Source organism: Eleginops maclovinus, chromosome 4, assembly GCF_036324505.1.
Source record: "Eleginops maclovinus isolate JMC-PN-2008 ecotype Puerto Natales chromosome 4, JC_Emac_rtc_rv5, whole genome shotgun sequence".
Classification (NCBI taxonomy): domain Eukaryota; kingdom Metazoa; phylum Chordata; class Actinopteri; order Perciformes; family Eleginopidae; genus Eleginops; species Eleginops maclovinus.
In genome coordinates, this window is record NC_086352.1 from 23,286,992 (window position 1) to 23,310,002 (window position 23,011).

General features: G+C 40.5%; 2 protein-coding genes across 4 annotated transcripts in view; one reads left to right on the forward strand and one right to left on the reverse strand.

Annotated features, from left to right (window-relative positions):
• Positions 1-790: 790 nt before the first annotated feature.
• dut (deoxyuridine triphosphatase) lies at positions 791-3,729 on the forward strand. 3 transcript variants are annotated; one of them, XM_063881439.1, is made up of 7 exons: positions 791-980; positions 1,651-1,807; positions 2,073-2,164; positions 2,331-2,375; positions 2,471-2,545; positions 2,978-3,048; positions 3,612-3,729. In XM_063881439.1, exons 1-7 carry the CDS (start codon positions 866-868, stop codon positions 3,666-3,668), a joined length of 612 nt encoding a protein of 203 aa, XP_063737509.1. In that variant the 5' UTR covers positions 791-865; the 3' UTR covers positions 3,669-3,729. The 3 variants fall into 3 exon arrangements, with proteins under 3 accessions (XP_063737509.1, XP_063737511.1, XP_063737510.1); XM_063881441.1 differs by having other exon boundaries at positions 931-1,148; XM_063881440.1 differs by lacking the exon at positions 791-980 and having other exon boundaries at positions 1,269-1,807.
• Positions 2,870-23,011, reverse strand: part of fbn1 (fibrillin 1) — a 56,293-nt gene continuing 36,151 nt past the window's right edge. Inside the window, 27 exon segments of the mRNA XM_063881437.1 lie at positions 2,870-5,628; positions 5,976-6,159; positions 6,235-6,466; positions 7,006-7,125; positions 7,220-7,348; positions 8,833-8,949; positions 10,208-10,330; positions 10,569-10,694; positions 11,567-11,773; positions 12,291-12,416; positions 12,692-12,823; positions 13,287-13,409; positions 13,514-13,633; positions 13,757-13,876; positions 13,958-14,020; positions 14,123-14,275; positions 17,112-17,237; positions 17,872-17,991; positions 18,086-18,211; positions 18,288-18,404; positions 18,487-18,612; positions 19,794-19,916; positions 20,803-20,928; positions 21,018-21,089; positions 21,498-21,540; positions 21,542-21,657; positions 21,754-21,876. Coding sequence (XP_063737507.1) covers positions 5,242-5,628; positions 5,976-6,159; positions 6,235-6,466; positions 7,006-7,125; positions 7,220-7,348; positions 8,833-8,949; positions 10,208-10,330; positions 10,569-10,694; positions 11,567-11,773; positions 12,291-12,416; positions 12,692-12,823; positions 13,287-13,409; positions 13,514-13,633; positions 13,757-13,876; positions 13,958-14,020; positions 14,123-14,275; positions 17,112-17,237; positions 17,872-17,991; positions 18,086-18,211; positions 18,288-18,404; positions 18,487-18,612; positions 19,794-19,916; positions 20,803-20,928; positions 21,018-21,089; positions 21,498-21,540; positions 21,542-21,657; positions 21,754-21,876 — 3,680 coding nt within the window. The 3' untranslated portion in view covers positions 2,870-5,241.

Sequence of the window (23,011 nt, forward strand, 5' to 3'; positions counted from 1 at the left end):
AATGGGTGATTCAATGAGATAAGGTCACATACTTTGTCTAGAGAAATGAGTCAATGGAAGGGGAACCTTTTGTTTGTGGCACACAAGTTAAGGTGTTTTTATGTTTTGTTTATAAGTACTTGCACATTACTTCATTTTATGTAACGCTGAAGTGAATTATACTTTGTATGCTACAGTTGTACATCACTGAATGACGCCTGTTTTTAGAATATTGTTACACAAGTATAAATTGTATGCATTTGAAAACTGCAAGTTTATGCAAGACCAGCTACAAATAGCGATAACCTATTGCATAATTTCTCTCAGTTTCAAAGACAGAACAAACATGTGCCGTCTGGTATGGCTAATAGAAACATTTGGACACTTCATACAAATTCATTTAAATGCAAATGGTTATATAAAATAGTAAGAGGACATCAATTATATAAATGTTGCATTAGGACAACATTTGAATCCTCTATATCCTGTATGGCAATGCTGGTATATTCCCAATGGGGGCAGTAATGGACTTGAGATCTGGCTCTGACTGTACAATCTCAAGTAATGATAACAGATAACAGAGGAAAAATATTTCTTTTAAACTAATAACATGTACATTAGCCATGTCAATTGCTTTGGTGAATTTTGGTTAATGAATCTATTTAATTAAAGGACAATAAAACAATACGTAGAAACGCTGAACTGACAAAAAATGTTTTCAAATTTCAATATATATATTTATAACCAATATATGCTTTTGTTTAACATTGCACTGTTGCAGTGTAAGTAGCTGCATGACAGGGGGCGGAGCAGGAAGTGCAGAGAAATCAGCTGAGCGGACGTCAGCGGCAGCGCAGTGAGGCTGCAGGCAACCTTAGCAAACAACATGACACGAACGTTGCTAAGGCTAAGAAACATTAATCTACAATGCTCTATTTTTTATGCTGCTCCACGTTTCGTAGGAAAGGCATTTCATATCCAGACAGTCGCTCTTAACAAAGGCAAGCTGGACCTAAGTGTGGATAACGTAACTATTAGCAACATGTCAAGTGCTTATTGATGTTAGCTTTGCTAGCATGCCTAGCATTTAGTACATGAAACCGGGATGGTTTCAATATGTTAAGTTCTAACACCACCAACACTATCTCTGCTATATTCTGGTGCAATGCGTAAGTAAAGTGAGGCTTGATATTAAGCTAACATCTTCTTTTGTTACATATCATTGTGATGAGAGGATGCGATTGTGCCGTGCCGCAACTCTCGCGAGAACTTTGTGACGAGTGGCTTGGCATAGTTACAGATATACTTACGTTCCTGTGTATTTATTGAATGGGTTTTCCACCAAATGCATTTATGACAGTTATGTAGCCATTTTTGAATAAGATGTTTGTGTTACTTTCATCACGGTTTGCGCTGTGTAATGAAGTATCTGTCAGAAGTTTCCTTTTTAAGGGGAGGGGCTAATTTATTTGGCGCTACTTCTAGCGCGGGAATTTCGATTCAAATAGTAGGACCGCCAAGAAACTGCGGTAGAAGCTTGAGAGGTGTTATACCTTGTAGCAGTCGGCTTTAGTTGTGTCTCGTTCGTAAGTAGTACGCCTTAAGACCGTATAAACAATTGAGTGTACTATCCGTTGTAACTGTAAAACTTTGCCATCATGCCCGCTCTAGAAGTTACAGATGCATCTACAATTTCTCCATCGAAGAGGGCAAGAACCGAGACAAAGCCAGCAGAAGAAAGAGCTGTCCTCAGGTTTGCAAAACTGTCTGAGCATGCTACCACACCATCCAGAGGCTCAACCAAAGCAGCGGGATATGATCTCTACAGGTTGGTTTTGCACTTTCAATAAAATGTCTGTTCTGAATTGACAATAACGGCTGCGTGCAGTAAATTAGGTTCAGTGTGTGACCATATATTCCTAAAATGATTTTTAATATCTTTGTGTATTTGTTTAAATGCAACTGTTAATGTCACCACAATACACTTATGCATATACAGAGGTTGAATTTACTTGCTGAATGTTGCCCTGTATCAAAGTGTTTGTTATATATTGTCATATAACAGCAAACCCTATTTCTCTAAATTTAAACAGTGCTTATGATTACACCATTGGTCCTATGGATAAGGCCATTGTGAAGACGGACATACAGATAGCAGTTCCACATGGCTGCTACGGGAGAGTTGGTGAGTGTTTGTCATGCTGATGCAATCCTTCATGACTTGTTTTTCCTGCTTCGTGTCTACAGACTGTTTGAGTTTGGATCTGTGTGTAAATTTAAGCTTAGATTATAATGAAACTCATTGCAGAACAACAGGTCTTGACTATGCCTTGCCTTTTTGTTTTACTCAGCACCCAGGTCTGGACTGGCAGCAAAACACTTCATTGACGTTGGTGGTGAGTCTTTACCTATTGTCTGCTTGTAATGAGAAGGTATAGCTTTAACCTTTTGTCATGCCAGTCATTTTAACTTCTGTCTCTGATCTCCTCAGCTGGAGTTGTAGATGAAGACTATAGAGGGAATGTGGGAGTTGTGCTCTTCAACTTCAGCAAGGACACATTTGATGGTGAGTCTTGAAATTTAGTCAGCAACTCATCAATACTTACCCAACATTTTATTTGTATGGTCAGTGCTGTCATTTTCATTGCTCCTTTTGTGTATTCACTTGAGTGAACATAACTTGTTTAAATCGGCCCCTCTGGGTTGTTTTAAAATTCATTCAAACTTTCCAAAAGTATTATTTTTACTATGCACAAGCTGAATAAAAGGTCATTGTTTCTCAACTAAAATGGACTATTTTTGCAATTTTACAGTTTGTGTAAGATTTATTATTAACTGGCTAAAAGTTATGAGAATAAATTCTACGTCTAAAATAATGATCATTCAAATATTTTGCTATTCAAATTGTTAGATTTTTATTACAGCCTGTATAGACGCCATGTAATTAAGATGTGCAATGTAAAAATCACTGTCTCATCTCCTTTATGCCTCTTTGCAGTAAAAAAGGGTGACAGAGTTGCTCAGCTGGTCTGTGAGAGGATCTGCTACCCTGATCTGGAGGAGCGAGAGGTAAACTGCAAGTTGAGAAAAAAACATAAGTGCATACATGTGCTGAGTTTCCAGTTTGGTTGTGCACTTTGCCAAGAAGCATGCAGTTTTAATACCCTGCAATATAGGATGGTCATGATAGTAACAATCTCCAGTTTTAGTTGGAACTATATTAAAAGAGTCTTGCTTGCCCTGATGACCTTTTGAGATATCGTGTAGTGCTGCTATTTTTATACTGACACCAGTGTTTTTTTGACCACACCATTTATATCAACAAGGATAGGCTAAGTAACCAAAGCTCCTCCAAATTTCACAAACCGCATCTTCAAATAATCATGAAGTTGATTTCAATAACTTCTCTCAATTAGTGTCAGTAAAAGTTCTTAAGGTCTTCAACCCTGCATGGAGATCAGATTTAGTACGGAATGCAATTGTTTCTGCTAGTGTACCTGAAACTGGCAACTTAAGTGTTTCTCGTTTCAATTCTTGTTCAAACATTGTCAGATATTCAGTTGGATGCAACTCAGAATGTCCTCCAATTTCTTTTGAATCATTAAATCTACTTTCTGCCTGTGTTCTTTCAGACTCTTGATGAGACAGAGCGTGGTGCTGGAGGTTTTGGATCAACTGGGCGCAACTGAAAGCTCCAAAATGTTTTCGGAGATGTACATGTTAAAAATATTGAATAAAGTTTGTTTTGTACTCTGGGGTCTTTTCTTATTACCTGGGATTGCCACACTATTGAGCTGTCTCATATACTTATTGTTTGATCCTCTTCAAAGTAAAAACAAATCTTCCAAATCACCACATGAGGGCAGCACAGGACAACGTCTTGGCCTTACAAGTGTCACACATCAACAAGTTAACACTCATATCAAAGGTGTGTTCCAGAGATTTCTAACATGAAGTGGCTGCCTGTAGGTGAAAGGGATTACAAAGTAAATCTGGATAAAAGGGGGAATCACAGCAGTGAATACTTATACACCAAAAATATGTTTTTATTGTGAATTTACAACTAAACCCTCACTGATGTGAACAGAGAACACAGACTGGTGTCAGGCTGGTCCGTGGCAATGCAGCACTGATTGTATTTGTAAGAGAATGTGTGGCCACTAAGACCTCAGTGCATAATCATGAAGGCCCAGGTTTGGCATCATCAATGTGTGTGTGTGCAGGTGTGTATGTATACACAGTTTACAAAGGAAGTAGTTGGTCATTATAAGCACCATTACAAACCCCTCTATTCCAGGGGCTTCCTCTAGTTTACAAATGCTTCATAGATTAAAAGTGGCATCGATTATTACAGTATAAACACAATTTACATGTAGTATAGAGAGCAGACAGGCTATGAAGCTCGCTGTTACTGTTGCAAAGACATGACATTTTCAGAACTACCAATGGGATTGTATAATTGACTACTGAGTTTTGTATAGTAATACAGTGCATTCAGATGTCTATGTAGTTGTGTTGCTAGCACCAGTAAATATGAATTATTCTAGTCAGTAGGGAAGATGGAAAAGCATAGTTTAAATATGCAGTAGGAGTCATTCAAGCTCAGACATGGCTACATCTCAATAGTTCATGGTTGGTTCCTTTCCTCTCCTAAATATTCGCATGACATTCTTTCATCTTCACTCCAGTAAATTAATAACTATGGAAGAAGAAATGTGTTTACTTTCATGTATGCAGGTTTGTTCGGTTATTTACCTGAGGGGAGGAAATGAATTCATCGCAGACTATTGGGACTCACTCTTTCCTCTCACCTAAGCTGAATTCTAAAAAGTTCTTTCTGCAGTCCTCATGCCCTTTCAAAGTGGCACTTGATTCCACATATCATCATACAACGTTAAACCCTACCCTGAAAAAACATTCACAATCTTACTAGTACTTCACACACTGCTGATGTTGTGTGTCAGGGCAATGTGTTCTTCATTTGACTGAAATCTTTCATATCGCCTTAATCAGCTGGCTTTTTCCACAGAAATTGTATCTATGATATGTAGAATCATCTTTGGCAATCAAATAACATAGTCCCCCCCCCCACCCTCCTTCTTGTCTCTTTGGTGGCGAGCCGATCTCCCTGTGGGAGCAAGTAGAAGTTACTCCTGACTGCTGATCCAGAGTCAGAGATGTTTTAGCTTTTTTTTGGAATTGTGAGCCTGACACTGAATTAGCAGCTGCCAGCAACATCTGCCTGTCTCAGTCTTGTGATGGTTAATGAAGGATGATCTGCACCCTCATCTTCAGTATCTCTCCCAGCTGTCCTGTGAGGTAGTCTTTATCGTGTCGATCCTCCATCTCAGCCAGCTCCTTCTTCCTGTACAGGGGCACGCTGCTGATCTGAAGGGAGTACGCCCCTGAGGGCAGGGCCTTCTTCTTGCTCAGATGCAGGTAGCTAACGCCCTCCCTCTGATTTATCTTGAAGTAGCCTTCTTCATTTCCGTAGTCAATGCTGTAGCGCACATGGTCACTGAGCGTGGATAAGGCTGGGGTGAACTCCAGGATGTGGTCGCGGTTGCTCAGGTCACTGATGTTCAGGTGGATCAGCAGCGTGTCCTCGATGTCCACACTGGCCAGGCTGACCATCTCCTTCTCCGTCAGCTGCAGAGAGAAACGTGATCCAACTGAATTAAATGGATAATAATACATGTGTCCTACACAGTACGTTTTCTGTATTTATTCAATAGAGCAATAGTGAGAACCTGATTTCTCAGATTTATTCCCTAAAATGTCAGAAAAGATGGACCACAAAGGATACAGAAGGTTTTGAATACTTTCAAGTTCTGGCAGTAAATACTGAAGCCTTTTATACGCTTATTATTTTGTTGGCCTGAAAGTTGGAAAACAGTCTGGAATAAGTTACTAAACAACTTTTGAATTGTTAATGTGTCTCTGCGTCCTTATTGATAGCTACAGCGGTGCATATTGCATTCAGGCAGACAGATCACCTGCAAGTCGTCCTGAGGATCCTCCTGTGTTGAGTTGGTGCTGCGGCGTTTGCGACCCTTCTTGGGATATCCATTGATCTTACATTCATAGCAGGCCTCAGGAGACAGAGAGTTATCATCTACTTCACCTTCCGGTCCAGCACTGGAGCCACCACTACTGAAGCCCAGACCTGTGACACAGTGCCTGAAACAAATACAAAGCTATCAGTAACCTAGAACGATCTAGAGAGAGTTTTCTCACAGTAATTCATTAACGTACCCTTGTCCTGCACGGAAGTACCCAGGGGGACATCCACAGAGGTAGCCACCATCCGTGTTGGAGCAGCCAAACTTGCAGGGGTTTTGGCTGGTGGAGCACTCATTGACGTCTGAGCATCCTCCGCCAGTCTGCTCGTAGTTAAAGCCGGTAGGGCAGAGGCAGCGGAAGCTCCCCAGGGTGTTGTGGCATGACGCTCCCCCGCAGATCTGGCTGTTCATACACTCATTCTCATCTGGGTCACAGGAAGTAAACAAACAAGAGGTCATTCCAGTTAAAGGACACACAATGCTGGGAAAGCCAGCCATGAATGTGTAAATATGTGGAGGGATTCAAACTAAAAATAAAGGTTTAACTAACAAAAGCTGTTAATTCGGGGGCACACACACACAATGTACCACACCATTACTTTATCTAAACCTGAATTATTTCTAATTATGTTCTTCATAGGTTGTAATTTAAGTGTGTATACTGTATAAAATAACTTATCTTTTGAGCATTTATTTTTAAACATTTCCTTTCTCATGACCTTACCCCAGTAAGGGAAGGGTTGAACTTCCAGAGGAAGGAAAAACATTTTTTGACATATTTATATCTTAAGAGTGACAGGAAAGAGATGAAGAATGGATGACTTTTTTTAAAAGGCTCGAGGCTGGGCTCCAGTCCAGAACATCAAAGCTGCATGGTACATATTTTGGCTACAAGGCATCAGGATGTCCCAAAAGGAACTTATTTGTGTATTTGCTGTTGAAAAATAACGGCAGTGTTACGCACCTACACACTGGTTCCACTGATAGTGCTGCAGGTAGCCTTGAGGACAGCTGCACCTGTATCCGCCCACCAGGTTCTGACAGCCATGCTGACACCTGTGGTTTCCATCACACTCATCCATATCTGTGAGGGACAGGCACACAACAGAACTACAGTAAGAGCCTATGTTTTGCAATGAAACAGCTGATACTCAAGTTGTTAGAAAATGTTGTCGGACCTTCACAGCTTTGTCCATTGGGATCTAATGAGAATCCCCGCTGGCATTCGCAGTTGAAGCTCCCTGGAGTGTTCTGGCAGGCCCCGTTGGAGCCGCACATGTTGGGGTCTGATGCACATTCATTGTTGTCTGCACAGAGGGAAGGTTCACACAGGGGTAACACACCAAACATGATATAAAGGCTTATTGTAACTGTGATTTAAAAGTGCATAGTCAAATTCGAGTCGACATTGGTTCCATTTATTTGAGGGCCTGCAAGAGTTTAGGAATACAATCTCTCTACTACTGATTTCATTTCATTAAGTAGTAATAACAAACATTTGAGTGAAATAGTGTATGGTTTACTTTGGGGATAATTGTTTGAGAAAAATAATCTAGCACAATGTCCATTTACAAGTTTTTCCTGAGAGAGAATATTGTAATCACAAACATGTTTGGCTGTAGTGACGGAAAATCTGAACCTAATTAGGTAGTTCAAACTATTTAGCAATACAGATCCAAGGGGAGAAGGCTTGAATCTCAACATGTCATATCAGTCCCAACAACACAATTTGGAACGTTTCTTTTTAAATGGAGAACATAGTAAGTGTAGTATCAAAATAGCATTTGTTTTTTCCTCCAACACCAGCTTTTTTGGGGGAAATACATCTGATTCACTGATTTGGATTTACAGCTTGACCACTGTTGGCCAATCAACATGGACACGTGTCAGAAAGAGCAAGCCACAATGCTGATGCAGGGCATTGACAAGGCAGAGGGAGAGATGGGACTTTTTACCAGCTTTATAGATAGTCATTTTGGGACGGTGCGTTTGATGGTTGATATGGACAGTGAGGGATTTCCAATGCAACTTCCTAGGTCTTTTTACAGTCTTCTCATGTGTTCACAGCTTTAGATCTGTGTTTGCTAAACAGTCAACACGTGGCACTTATTGCTCACATGGATTTAAGCATTGCTTTAAAGAAGGCATTATTGTCAGTCAGTGTTAAGGAATACCAGGATTTATACTTCTTTACAGTGGCAGCGATAAGGAAAAGTTGTATTAGAAAGAATGAAAGGACTTATGTAAGGTGTTTATAATAAGACTTGCCATGTGGCTTGGCAATGAGCACCTGCCCAGGAGGAGTTTGGGTTTGGTTTCCTATACTAAAGCCCATCAGCAGTAGTTACTTGAGGAGAGATTTTCACAAGTGGTTCTAATGTCACACCCATGTTTCTCCAACCTCCTCATGCTGAAATAAATAAAAAGTCTGCTTTATGTCATTAGTTTGGTGTTACTCCTTAAGTCAAAACTGAGGTTTCCCTGTCCCTGATTTCATGTGAGGTCATGGGAGCTGTTTTATGGTCTGGAAAAAAAAAGCTTGTGGTAGTCATGGCAAACCGGCTGCAACGTTCCATAACAAAGCATTGCTAAGCTGCCATGACTCCAAACTGGTGACGCCTAATAAGATCAGTGTGATATCAGCCGGAGTCCATTAACAGGAGATAGCAAAGGTCGGACAAAGGGATGGTTCAGGACTCCTTTAAGAGCTTGTGTATTTGACATGATGCTTGTGGGAATACACAAATATTCGGATGTGCAGTTTATCTGTAATCTGCATGTGTTTACTTACCTATGCAGGCTGTATGATGCTGGGTGAAGCCAGGAGGACATTTACAGGTAAACCCACCGATAGTGTTAACACACAAGAACTGACAGTTATGCTGCTTTGTCGAACACTCATCCAGATCTGTCAAAAAGAGAAGTTGTACAATATCAAACCTGCCATAGATTGAAGAGACATTGAAAAGGCTAAGAAATGTTACATAATATATTTTAGTTGTGGTGGAATTTACTTAAGTACTGTACATAAGTAAAATGTTCAGAAACTTGTACCACATACAAATGACTAATATTTTACTTTTTACTACGTTCGTTTTATAACTAAAGTTGCTTTAATATATGGATTAATCAGAATCAGAAATCCTTTATTAGTCCCACAGCAGGGAACTTTACATTTGTTTCAGCAAAAATGATATAATAATACAGAATAAGCTAACATAGTTATTCTAGAATGAAGTAGGTAAGTAAGTACACATCCATGGCAAAACATTTAAAAAAAAATGAGCAGCAACTTTAGAACTTAGTGACATTTGTAATGTAAGCTGTTGAGACATTCACAAAATGATGATTGATGATGATGATGGTGATTATTGGTGATGGTGATTACTTTTAAAGAAAAGTGTCCATATTTTGCACCTTGCCGTTTATTGCACAAGATCTCAACAGTCTGTATTGTGTGGGGTTCTACCAGGGCCCATGCATAATACAAAATATCAATAAATTCAAAGATTCAACTACAAGCAGTGAACAAATTAAATGTATCAAAAATTAAAATCAAATAATATAATGTACATTGTCCTGAAAAAGCTCTTCCTGCATAATAGGTACTATCACTTTTGGTTTATTTAGATAACAACACTTTTTTACTATTAGGTAAGATTTTAAATACAGGACTTTAACTTGTAACAACGTATTTTTATTTCCTCTTCTGCATCAACATACAGTGGTTGGATCTGTGTACTGTATGCTGCTATTCGCTGTGAGTCAAATTCCAGTCCTTCTACAGTCAGTGACCTACAAATGAACTGCAAATGAACCAGACACCGGAAACACAGAGGGGGACTGTAGAGGGGGAAACTACAGCTACGGTAAATAAAGTTGAAAGACGATTTGAAAAACTGAACACCACGAGCATGCACTTGTTTAGACTCACAAACAAGCCTGATAAAAAGAGACACTAGCAGATGCACAGTGTCACAGGCTTGGGATGCAGAGTACAAATTCATGAACAAACATATTGACACTAGCAAGTCAGTGAAAGAGCGTCTTCAGACAGTCATACGCTGTACAGCTCACTGCCTCTTTCCAAGAGCACCCTGCTGAACTCAAATAATGCGGGCTACTCCTGAATATGTATAGGTTTTCTTTTGCTTTGTGTCACTCACCTCTGCAGCTCTTTCCATCTTCTTGTAGGATGTATCCACGGGGGCAGGAACAGAGGTATGCTCCCTCTGTGTTCTTACAGATGAAATTACAAGGCTTTGGTGCTTGTATGCACTCATCCACATCTAGAGAGAGGGAGAGGGTGATGGTGAGACAGTGAGAGTTTGATCCTGAAGCCATAAATTCCTAAAGGGGAGATGATGAGACAGACAGACGCTGGCTGCATTTTTTTAGAGGAGTGTGTGGGCAGTCCACCCACGTAGTTTCGGGTCTTTACTAGACAGCAGGAATGAAGAGGGGAGGTAGGCATGGGAGGAAAAGACTCCATAAAGTGTAGGTGCTGGAGGTTAAATTAAGCCTTACCCACACACTGTGTGCCGCTGATGTCAGTGGTGTAGCCGGTTTTGCAGGTGCAGCTATAGGAGCCCAGAGTGTTGAGACACTGACCATTCTTGCACAAGTTGCCCATCACACGACACTCATCAATATCTGGAAGGTAACAAGGAAAGTAAGCTCCAGATAAACTCATCACAACTGAATTACAGGGAATATTCCTGAGTAGTTTGTTTCTTTGAGATAATATTCTTTGCCAAAAAAAACACAACCTTATTATTCAACGCATTAAGTTGTGGATCAGTGTTGTGTCTAGTATAAAAGTATAGATTTTTTACCGGCAAAGTAAAAACAATGCTTTACTACTGATTAAATCAGCAAACAACAGGCATCTGTTAACACACACCATTTCTGTGGTTTCATGTAAAATTAATTAAGCTGACAAATTTAAAAAGCATATCAATAGATGTCGTACTTTTCTGGCAGGGATTTATCTTGTGGTTTACAACTCAGAATGCAGAACATTAACTCTGTTAAGATAATCAATCATCTTGATCATGTCACTGCTTTAATTTACGTTAAGATACTTTATCATCATTATAGAGTTTAGAACACACTGCCTGCTTACACAGACCAGATCAGATTTCTATGATTCTTTGTTTATTATCTTCAAGGTTTATTCTGCTTATATCATAGCTGCATGCTGTAGACTCCACTAAAACCAAGAAAGGTTTTTGAAATGAATAAAGCTGTCCACTGCAAGTTACTGAGCTGAATACAAAACAGAGTTGCCTGGCAAGTTGGAGGAAATCTGTATAATAACTGAATAAATAAACTTCTAGTGGCTGGTAGCTTTGGTCTAAATCATGCAAAACTACCACTGTGGTCAACAATTTTAAATCAAACACTTGAACTAGAATATTGTCACGGAAATATCTAACTGTGGAAAATGTGCAGTCATTCTAATCAATTCTCAGTTTTTCACCGTGATATTTAATTTAAACTCCAGTCTCCTCAGCTGTTTATACCTCTGCCATCGGTGGTGTATCCGGGTCCCAGAGGACACATCTTTTTGTACTGTGTGGTCCCGGGCAGGGGGCAGAGCTCACAGTTTGTGCCCCAGCCTCTGCCTCCGTCACAGCAACACTCTGACTTGGTCACCAAGTTCCTGTTACTAGAAGTCATCTGACACAGAGTGGTCAAAACCTCAGTGAAACAGAAGCCTTCTCGGTTATCTGGAGGGAGGAAGAGGCAGAGAAAGTAATGTGTGAGTGAAACAAACAGACAGAAGACAAATAAAGAGTTGGGCCAGGGGAAAGCAGACCAAAACACCCAGACACGAGCTAGAATCGGAGAGCCAGACGTAAGTAGATAACAGACACTGCTCTATCACCACTGTCTGTAATGAGGAAGATAGCAATAGAACCACAGCGCTCACGAAATCTCCCTGGTGGTTTTCTCACCAAGTTCAGCACATCACGTCTATTCAGAGGTATATATTTAGATTAGGGAGGAAGGCTGTGAAAGGATTTCCTCTTCACTATCTTGACAGTATCAGACACATGGTTTTTAACAAGATGGTCTCATGGAATAGCAACATTTCCTTTGAGATAGAAATTACTTTAACGCCCAGTTTGCCAAGATTCAATAGCTTTTTGGTTTTATGGACCTTTTATAAACATATGTATGGGGGCAAAGTGAAAACCAACATACAGTATGAGCATATGTATACATTTCTAACAATATACGTACCGATACATTCAGTCTGTGTGGGGTTAGCGACGAATCCTTGGTCACATCTGCAGCGGAAGCTTCCCACTGTGTTCTCACAACGGCCATTTTTACAGGTTCCTGGTTTGGCTGTACACTCATTCAGATCTAGCAAGGACAAACAAATCAGGGAGAAAGCCTATAATACTGTAAAGAGGGTCCCGTTAAATAAACAATTTCTAATATATAAAGATGCAGCTGGTTGCTTGTATTTTAAACCAATGTTCAGAACTTAACATTTGATCTTCATGGCAAAAATGTGAGGACAACACTTAAATAGAATAAATACAGAATACACAACTAGCTTTCTACATGTTTACACTGTTTCACAATAGATTTATATAATGCACATTGAAGCCAAGCTAAAAGTTTGATATTCTTACCAATGCAACTATCTCCGCCGGGGTGCCGAGTGTATCCAGGGGAACAGATGCACATGTATGTACCAATAAGGTTCTTGCAGGTCATGCCTCTGCTGGCACAATCATCTATACCGTCCTCACACTCATTCTGATCTAGAGAACAAACAGTAAACTCAGAATAAGATAATGCAAAACAGTGATGTAAGTAACACAGACGGGCAAACAAACTGCGGCCCTCTTGAGTTTAATGTTACCGCCCAATCCGACATGGCTCTCTGAAGTGCTAACAGGCGTGCAGTGGGAGGGTTGGTGGTCTGTTTGGAGCTTTAATGTAAACAGTGATGCTACAGTCACGGACAAGTTCCTCCTGTCTCTGCGCTCCCCTCCAAATACAACCGTTGCTATGGTGCCCAGCCTATCTGAGAGAGCGGAGGTGTAAACAGTGACTCGGTCGGCTACAGTTTCCAGAGAGTTTAAGGTAGCCCGACAGACAAAGAACTTTTGAGGGTCTCACAGAGATATTGTGTACTATAACTTTATAGACGGGGCCAGCATGTCTCTATGAGGTGCTTTTCTAACAACACTCTTCAGTAAATGGAGTGCATGAGTGTATTACCTTTACACATCCTCTTGTCGTCGCGCAGCACATAGCCTGTTGGACATTTACACTCGTACGAGCCCACCACGTTAACGCAGCGGAAGGCACACAGCAGAGGATTCTGCGAGCACTCGTTGATGTCTGGACAAGTGACAGAAGGCAACACGTTACAGTATAGTATTAGTAGTAGTATAGTATAAACAACAACGAATCCATGATGAGAGTGCAAGCATAATTTGACATACCTTCACAGGTCATCATTGGCCCAGGCTCAAAGCCGTCATCACACGCACATTCGAAGCCACCGATGACATTAGTGCATGTGCCGTTACCACATGGATTGCCAATGGCACACTCATTAGTGTCTGTATTCAAGAAAGGCACGAAAAACCCCATGAAGTGCGTAAGTATTAGAGTCATAGAACATCTACTCGGTAAATACTTCAGTAAAGTATGATAGCAGGCAGGGAAACAAAGAGGAAACCTGCCTTCACACTTGACTTTAGTGATGTCCAGACTGTATCCCATGGGGCACTCGCAGCGGAAAGAGCCGTCTATGTTGATGCACTGGCCATTGATGCAGGGATCATTGAGGCATTCATCAACATCTATAACAAAAACATCAATACCAAATTAATTACACCCACAACTATACCATAAATGTAGGACGATGTCAAAGACCCACATACCTTTTGTCTCGTCATCTTTTCCCTGTTCGTATCCCACATTGGGACAGAGAAGAGGAAAACCCTCTGGAAGCATGAGAGTCATGATGAATACCATTACACATTATTTGGTGCAAGGTCTTGTGTTTCCCTGCATATGTGTGTATATGTGATAAGAAGTGTACACACCCTCTCCTTTGGTGGGGCAGATTTCACAGGGGTCTCCCCAGCCTTGACCTGGCATCCCATAGCAGCAGCACATTGCCTTGGAAGTGTTCTGAGGCTTTGGAGCCTGGCAGCGGCCATTTTCAAACCTGGTGTAGCAGTAGTTCACACGGATATCTGAGGGTTTACACACACAAAACAGGGGGCAAAGGGGGCAAAAAATTAGAGGGACTAAAGGCGTAGTGAATCGTGCAGTGCACAGTGTTATCCTTACCGTTCACACTGTGATTAATAAAAGCTCAATTTAATGTTTATAGGTTATAATGGTGACAATTTTTTTGCAACAATATAATAAATACTATTTTAACTGTGTGTTGTGTTGACACATATCAACATTTTATATCCAACATTAAGTACAAGGTAAAGATGACCAAATGATTTATAAACTTTATCTTATTGTTTAAACATTACATATGGACATATATGTATAGACTATAGACATTATCAGGATGGATATGAAACTGCAACATATGAATAATACTTTCTAAATGGTTAATAGTTTGTTTATACAAACATCTTGATGCTGTCTTAGAGGTTACCAAAGAATTGGGTAATAATAACAAATTACTCAATAAAACATCTTCAAATATTTACAAATGAATACACTATAAATTTATATTTTTGCTAATGTAATTTTTACAAGACAAGACAATAACAAAGTATTTAACTGTTCAACCACATTTTCACATTTTTTGGTTTGGTGTGGGCAGTGAGGGCAGATGTTGGCTTATAATCCTGATTGATCTGTGTTTGTTAGGCTTCTCTCTGCCTCTGAGTGCTCTTGTTCCTCCTGAACGAGGGGGCACTTAATCATAATGAGAAGCATATGGTCGCACTCTCCTGCTAGCACTGGCCTTCACTGAACCCAACACAAATAAGCTTTCTGACCAACATAGATCACACACACATGCACACACACCTGGCTAAGAGGCAAAGATCACATACATGAGCACCTGGTGCTGTGAGGAAAATGCCAAAGAGTGTCATGTTACTTTCCTCCATGAAACTGATTTGTCAGCCTTTCCGCAGAAGAGATTTATGGTGCTCTGTGCATTGCTGCTGAGCAAATGTGTGTGAGCACACGCACATGTGCATCTGGATATATGGATATGTCATTCTGACTTTGTAGTTTGTTCACTGAAATATGATACAGATGTTTAAAAATTGGGGTCACTCGATAGATTCCCCTGAATTGTCAGTGCTATGCCATATAATTTCATAGAAAAAAAAAAATAATAATAATTAGAAAATTAAGCTATGAGATAAATCAACACTTAACAAGGTTTGACATTGGTGACACAAATCTAATGGTGGTGGGGGTGGTGACAGATATTTGGAGGTCATGATTTGGGAAATTTGCACAACCACTCCAACTATGTTATTTAAAGCATATAACTGATTAGCGACTGAATGCGTAGTGGTTAGACACATACTGTATACTGTTATCGCAATATCTCAAGCATGACTCCAGCCGGTGACTAATGTCACTCTGTCTCGCCCTGTAATTTTTCACAATATGGTATCAATAAAGGCAAAGAAAACAATGATATTGACTAAATTTATTTGGGCTTTTAATCTGTCACTAATAATGAAGCTTCAAGTATTTTGCCCAACATTTACAGTGCTACAATTGTTGGCACTGACATTCTTGTTAAAGGCTCAACTACAATATGTATTGAAAGAAAAGGATGTAAGTCAATGCGAGATCCAATGTCAAAGTAATAAATAGGCACAGGTTTAGTTGAACTGTAACGAGTGAGGTTAAAGCATCCAGCAGTGGCTCAGTCAGTAGGGGCTTGGACTGGGAATTGTAGGGTCGCCGGTTCAAGTCCCCAAACAGACTTGAAATATGGAAGGTGGACTGCTACTTGGAGAGGTCCCAGTTCACCTCCTGGGCCCTGCAGTGGTGCCCTTGAGCAAGGCACCGGACATCTCCAATCCCCCCTCCCCATTGCTCCCCGGGCGCTGCACGGTAGCTGCCCACTGCTCCTAGTACTAGGATGGGTTAAATGCAGAGGACCAATTTCACTGTTTGTGCTCTGCTGTGTGCATGTATGTGACAAATAAAGAGGGTTTCATCCTCCGATTCTTCATTCTTCTTCTAAAGATTCTCATTGTTTATGATTATGATTCAAAGCAATAATTGGCAATCAATTTAATTCCGACTCCACAAGTGTATCTGTCTCCCATCATGTTTTTTTTAATATAATATAATTTGTTGTTGTCATCCTGAGTTTTGTTCATTTTCTTCATGTCTATCATCAGTTTGAATACAATTGCGAAAGTTTTCACAGTGGAGTTTGTCTCTTTTACTGCCCATGTAGCTCACTCTCCACCCAGCCCCTCCTGTTTATCCCCCACCCTCAGTCCAGCGCGTCTGACACTGGAGAGAGAAGTGAAATACAAACTGTAACTGATGATGTCATCACTTCAGTGTTTGGAGGGGGAACTCCCTAACAGAGGACTCAGCGCGCCCCAACCCAACCTAAAGACACACATATGTAGATAAACACACACACACACACACACACACACACACACACACACACACACACACACACACACACACACACACACACACACACACACACACACACACACACACACACACACGCGCACACACACACGCGCACACACACATAAACACACACACACACACACACACACACACACACACACACACACACACACACACACACAGTGAGGAAATGGAAAAGTGATCTGTTCAGAGCCACCCTTGGCCGGGTTGAGCAGCAGCAGCAGAACCAGCTGGAACACAGTGTGCTATCATGAAAAAGCAGGAGCAGTCTAAAACCTCTGACTGCTGCTTTGTCTCCACTAGCACTCAGAGACAGACTATACAGATACACTAGTATTTACACTTTGAACTTGATGCATAAGATAGTTTCATGGCCTTTTTCCCCCTCTTTCTCACACACACACTCAAAATTACCTAAACATCTGCGTCCGGAGGCAGAGACCTGGAAACCGTCGGGACACAAGCAGATGAAGCTTCCTTCAGTGTTGGCACAGGTTCCAAATGTACAGATTTCGGGCGAATGGGAGCACTCATCAATATCTGATACAGAAAGAAGGATGTAGTCAAACACCTCATGATATTTAAACTCCTCTCCCTGCAGTGCTTTATTAAATACGTTAAAGCTTTCCTTTACTATCATACTGCGAGCATAGAGTTATACAAGGGTCATATTGTAACCAAATGGGGTAAAACTGAATGTAATCTCACTAATGAATAGTTTGACAAAGTCATGTTAAAGCCTTTATGTCACATGTTCGCTCATTTCAATGACTTGCTGCTGCTGCTGCTGCTGTTACTGATGCTGAGAATTTAGTGCTGCTCCTCCCTGTTTCCAAGAACAGGGCACAAAGCAGGAATGTGTTGAATATCTCTTCATCAGCCCGACTGTATCAACAATCCAAGTGTTCTGGCTTGGACCCACTCCCATATGTGAAAGGGAGAAGATGGGTGTTTTCTAGCAGCGAGGCAAATGAAGAGAAGAAGCTGTGTACTTTCTTCTTGTTCACCTCAGCAGAGTTTGTGCATGTAAGCTGGAGTTCTCTGAATAGCCTGAGGTGAGATTCAGCCACACATGCAGATATTTAATTACTTGAAAAATTCATGTTCATGATTTTTTTATGTCCAAGCTTATATTCGTTGACTGTGATAAAGAAAGGACTTCAGGCTGCTGTACCTTCGCATGTTTCCTCATGGAGATAGTAGCCAGATGGGCAGATACACCTGTAAGTGCCATCCAGGTTCACACAACTTCCTGCACCACATGTGCCTGGATTCACTGCACACTCATTGATATCTGAGGGGAAAAAAAGGAATACACAAGGGATCCACTGTAAGTATGCTTATTTCATTTAGATAAAGATTACAAATTCAAAATGGTGGCTCCTTACCTGTACAGACTCTGCCGTCTAGAGAGAGCTCATAGCCGTCGTTGCACACACAGAGGAAGGTGCCCAAGGTGTTCACACACTGCCCGTTTCTACACATGCCCCTCTGTGTGGAACACTCATCCACATCTGATCAGCACACAAACATAACAATGTCATATGCTTTATTTCTTTCCTAACTCACTTCCCGAGTCGTCGCACGTACCTATGCAGTCCCCGTTGTGTGAGTTCTGAAAGCCGGGGTAGCAGAGGCAGTTGTAGGAGCCCACCGTGTTCTTGCAGGTTCCGTTGCCACAGGGCTGCCTCTCACATTCGTCCACGTCTGAAACCAGATGGCGTCATCACAGTTTTACCTCAGACAGCACTCACATGACATGTCCAACACAAGGCAGATAATAGCTTACCGACACACATCGACTGGTCCCGTGTTGTTTTGAAGCCATTGGGGCAGATGCAGCGGTAGCTCCCCAACATGTCAATGCAATTACCGGGATTGCATATACCAGGGTTCTCATTGCATTCATTACGGTCTGAAAAAAGAGAAAATACAAGTATCACACAGTGTGAAATTCAAAGCCAAACCACCATCATCACAGCAAGTGTTGATCTATAGAGTCACAAACTTCCTCGGTTCATATATATATAAATAATAGGTCACTTACTTTCATGTATTGACAGTTTTTTGAAATGTTATGTTCAAATTTGCAGTTAAGGCATTATCTTATTCTGACCCTTTGGTAAAATCAGGAGAAATCTGCAGTGGCAAATATATATTGTTCATAAAATACACACTTTAATAAACACTGGATGCTTTTTATCTTTTTATAACTGAAAAGGCAGTTTACACAATGTGTTGAAAGGACATAATTCACTGAAAGTTGTTTCATTTAAGAAATGGATACAATTAGAGTAGATCCAAACAAACCCTAACATCATACCGTATACATTATTTTAATCATGTGAGTAATTTGTTATGTCTAACATTACAGAGATAATGTTTTTAGATAAACATGGGTGTTCATTTATTATTTCATAACGAAGGTCATAAAACTGGCCATTAGCCAAGAGCAACATCATAATTATGTAACTGTTTTAACAGTCATTAACGCATTTTTAATACTAAAACCATTTCAAAGTATGCCTTGCAGCATGCTTCATTATTTATTTATTATTGGTTTTTAAATTACTGTATTATAAATCACTGCAATTAATTCCTTGTGGTCATCATTGTTTCCAGCCACAGCTTCAGTTTGCCCTCGCTGGGGTCTGACCGGGGTTTGTTGTTAGGACTTCAGGAAGCAAAACAGGATGTGGATTTAACATTTACTTATCGGGGAGGATACTCTCCAGTCTGACAGTGACATGTTTCAGATATACAGCAGCACATGTTCAACAGCTCAACACATGCTTCACATTCTCACTTCCCTAATAACAAGCCCACCATGAAGAGTTCCTCCTCAGCCCGACTGTCACTGCGCTGCCTCTGGTGCTTTATCTTTGGCTGGCTATAATGTGCAGTTTAAAGCCTTTTGTGTGACTGACTTTGATACAATAGCTTGAGAAAGCAAAAGAGTGTCAGGCCACAGGAGGATCCAGAGAATTCAGAATCATCTCATGGAAGACAGCAGCAATGCATTTCACCAGTAATTCACTGTTTAATGTGATGACATCGTTCACCTTTAAAGCCAGAGGTTGATCATCACAGCCTTACCTTGACATTGCCCAGTGGGGGTGAAGCGATATCCGGGTTTACACTCGCAGCGGAAACTACCTGGGAGGTTCAGACAGGCTGCGTTCTGCTGGCACACCGGCCCGTTCTGACACTCATCAATATCTAACCACAACAGGGAGAGGAAGGAGATGAAAATCAAGATTATTTTGAAAAAAAATCAATAATTTGTATTTTACTTGAATTTCAGAATCATGTAACTGCACTTCTACTGAACAGCAGCTCCGAATTAAATATTGTACTTTTTACTCTGCTTTATTTGTCTAGTTATCTATCAAATTCAATTGTTTTATCCCCTTCCGGTCAAGTGGAAACCATGTATCTCCAGATGACTTTGAATGTTTGTTATGAACTGGAGGATGAAGTGTTTCTTTATGTGCTGAGCAAATTATTAAAGTAGTATAGTATAAACTATTACTTCGTAATATAAATAATCCATATCAAATGCCTCTTGGATCGGCTGGGAAACGCACCTGCAAAAAGCTTAAAACAGGCCTGTTGTCCTGGTGAAGAGTGGATTTTTTACAAATACATTGTTCTCACAGGACAGCGATGCTACAAGTATTTATTATGATCTTATATTTTGCATTGCTGTAGATTAAACTACTCAAAAGCATAACAAGAAGGTAAAATTAGCGGAACCTTAGTCATCTACCGCAATAAAAAGCAACTTAACCAGTAATTCAGCATATATAATAGCAAAATGATAGGAAACAGTTCTCTTCATACAGCTTTATGTAAGTACTTACTTACTATACTGTATGTACATTATGCTGATAAAACTTTCATATTTTACCTAACAATGCAGGACTTTTACATAAAGTATTGAGTACCGACTGTGGTATTAGTACTTTTTCTTACTAAGGATCTGAGAACTGTGTCATCACCGTAATTATAAAGGCACTGTCTTTGATGAAACCTGAGAAGAATTCACTGCATTTTACATGTGTCATCACTTTCAGTCGAACCTAAATGCAAAAAAAGGCCTTACCTTCACAAACCAACAGCTTGTCGTTGTAGATGAAGCCGATGGGGCACTCACACCTGAAGCTGCCGATCATGTTGATGCACACACCATTCTCACACACTCCTGGGATTTCCCTGCACTCATCAATATCTAGCACATGAGGAAGAAACAAGGGACGAGGTGAGAACAAAACAAACCTTCCTTTTAATCACATGGACCTTCAAATAGGCAGATCTTACCAATGACCCGGCCAGTAGTGATGTCGATGTAATATCCTGGTCTCTCACTGCCGCACAGGATTGCAAACTCATCTGAGTGGACATAAGACATTAGGTTATAAACGCTCACTTTTATTATCTTATCATGGCTCCTACAGCTACATTTTCCCAAATGATTTTTATACTATTCTGAATTAAATGTAATACTTAAAAGATGACTCTTTTGGTCTACTGAAAAGGTTTCATTATCTACTGAAAACAGAATGATGTGTTGTTTGGTTTCACTTCCCAGATCTGTGTAACATTAAGGGCAGAGGCATTCTGTAAACAATAAGAAAAATAAATACCATTTCTCATTTGAGGCATTTCTAAGATACATTTTAATACTAATTAAGGCCTTGTTTGAGAACAATAGATTAAATCCATTTAAGATTTATCACAGGAACAGTGCTTAAACTTTCTGCACAATTGGTGTGGAAAACTGCTTCTTTGAGACCTCACCGGTACTGGGCACGGGACACTGTTCACAGGGTTTATTCCATGCAGCGGCCAATGTTGTAGGAGCAGCAGCACATCTTTTTGGTCATGTTGAAGGTCAGCTCTCCATCACAAGTTTTGTTGTAAGAGTAAAAGTTCCTGTAGCAGTAGCTTTTCCTCATGTCTGTGTGTCAATAGGAAAAAAAAATCTACTGCATGACTGCCTTTCACCACCATTTTGCTGATTGATACCGTCATGATGGTGCATTTGCAGACCTACCCATGCAGTTGTTCCCTCCATTGACCTGCATGTAGTCCACAGGGCAGATACAGGTGTAGTTCCCGATGGTGTTGTAGCACAAGCCTGGGCCACAGATGCCTGGTCGTTCACACTCGTCAACATCTGCAAACAGAGAAAAAGGCAAACAGAAATGAGTTATTTGTTTTGATGAAAACACAGTCTGATATAATGTGTTTAGTTCAAGTTCCTATGTTACTTATTAAAAACATATGACTAAACTCCTCTGTAATTGTTTGTGTTTGATTTGTTTAACCATCACCTACTCTGCTTTTACTGCTGCCCATGGCTATGTTCTTCGTTCGTTTGTCTATGTTTCCCTTTTAACGTAATGGATTTGCCTTGATTTTAGGCTGCCAACCTCACACAGATGTAAACTAGACTCCAGCCTAAATGCCGCATGTATACAATAATGTTAAATTAATTAATACAAAATAAATACACTTTATAGATAACTTGTGTTCTAAATTAAGGTGGAAAAGTGCAAAATAAGGAGTATTGATGATACTGATTTCCTACATGGATCATCTACTTGTCTGCAAAATATTCAGATTATTATTTCTGTGTTTTTATTGTCTGTACAAAAAAACCCAAGGCAATCATCATCTTTGTGTGGGATGAAACTGTGAAAATACTGTACATCCATCGCAGTCACAACTACTAAATACTAAATATACTCTCCTATCCTAAAATATTTTCTCCAACAACATTTCTGCCAGACAGAAAACACATTTCTTGTTCCTCCCTGGCCAGCTAACAGCTGAGGACATGGTGGATGTGCAGTCTGGGACTTTATAGCGCAGACGCCCGCTTTTGTTCTCATGGCCAACAAACACACGCTAATTAAAATGCCGCCAGCCACATGTCATTGTCTAACCCTTAGCCCCCTCCACTCCTCTCTTTGTTCCTGTTTCCCTTTTCTAAACACCCTTCTCATTTATCTCTTTTTTCTCCCCTATCTTCTATTGCTTCATTTCTCCCTCCCACCGTCATCTCATGCCTTTCTTCAGGGGACTTAATGTTCTTCCCTGAGGAGAAGGCTGACCACATCAGAGCCTCGCTCCTCTGGACATAGTTAGGCGTTCAGCTGCCTCATCATCCACACTGAGCTTTGCCGGGTTAGCAGCAGACGGAGAACTAGAGCAGAGTCATATTGAGCCAAAATGAGCTGCAGTGTCGTATGCAGGACAAGAGGGTCCAATGTTTCCTCGTCTTTCTGCTCTCAGTGCTTTTCCCTCGC

Excerpts from the sequence above, each read along its gene's own strand:
- dut (XM_063881439.1), top strand. The coding sequence starts at position 866 with ATGACACGAACGTTGCTAAGGCTAAGAAACATTAATCTACAATGCTCT. Across the intron at positions 2,376-2,470 it reads ACACTTCATTGACGTTGGTG|CTGGAGTTGTAGATGAAGAC; the intron begins GTGAGTCTTTAC and ends TGATCTCCTCAG. Across the intron at positions 2,546-2,977 it reads CAGCAAGGACACATTTGATG|TAAAAAAGGGTGACAGAGTT; the intron begins GTGAGTCTTGAA and ends GCCTCTTTGCAG.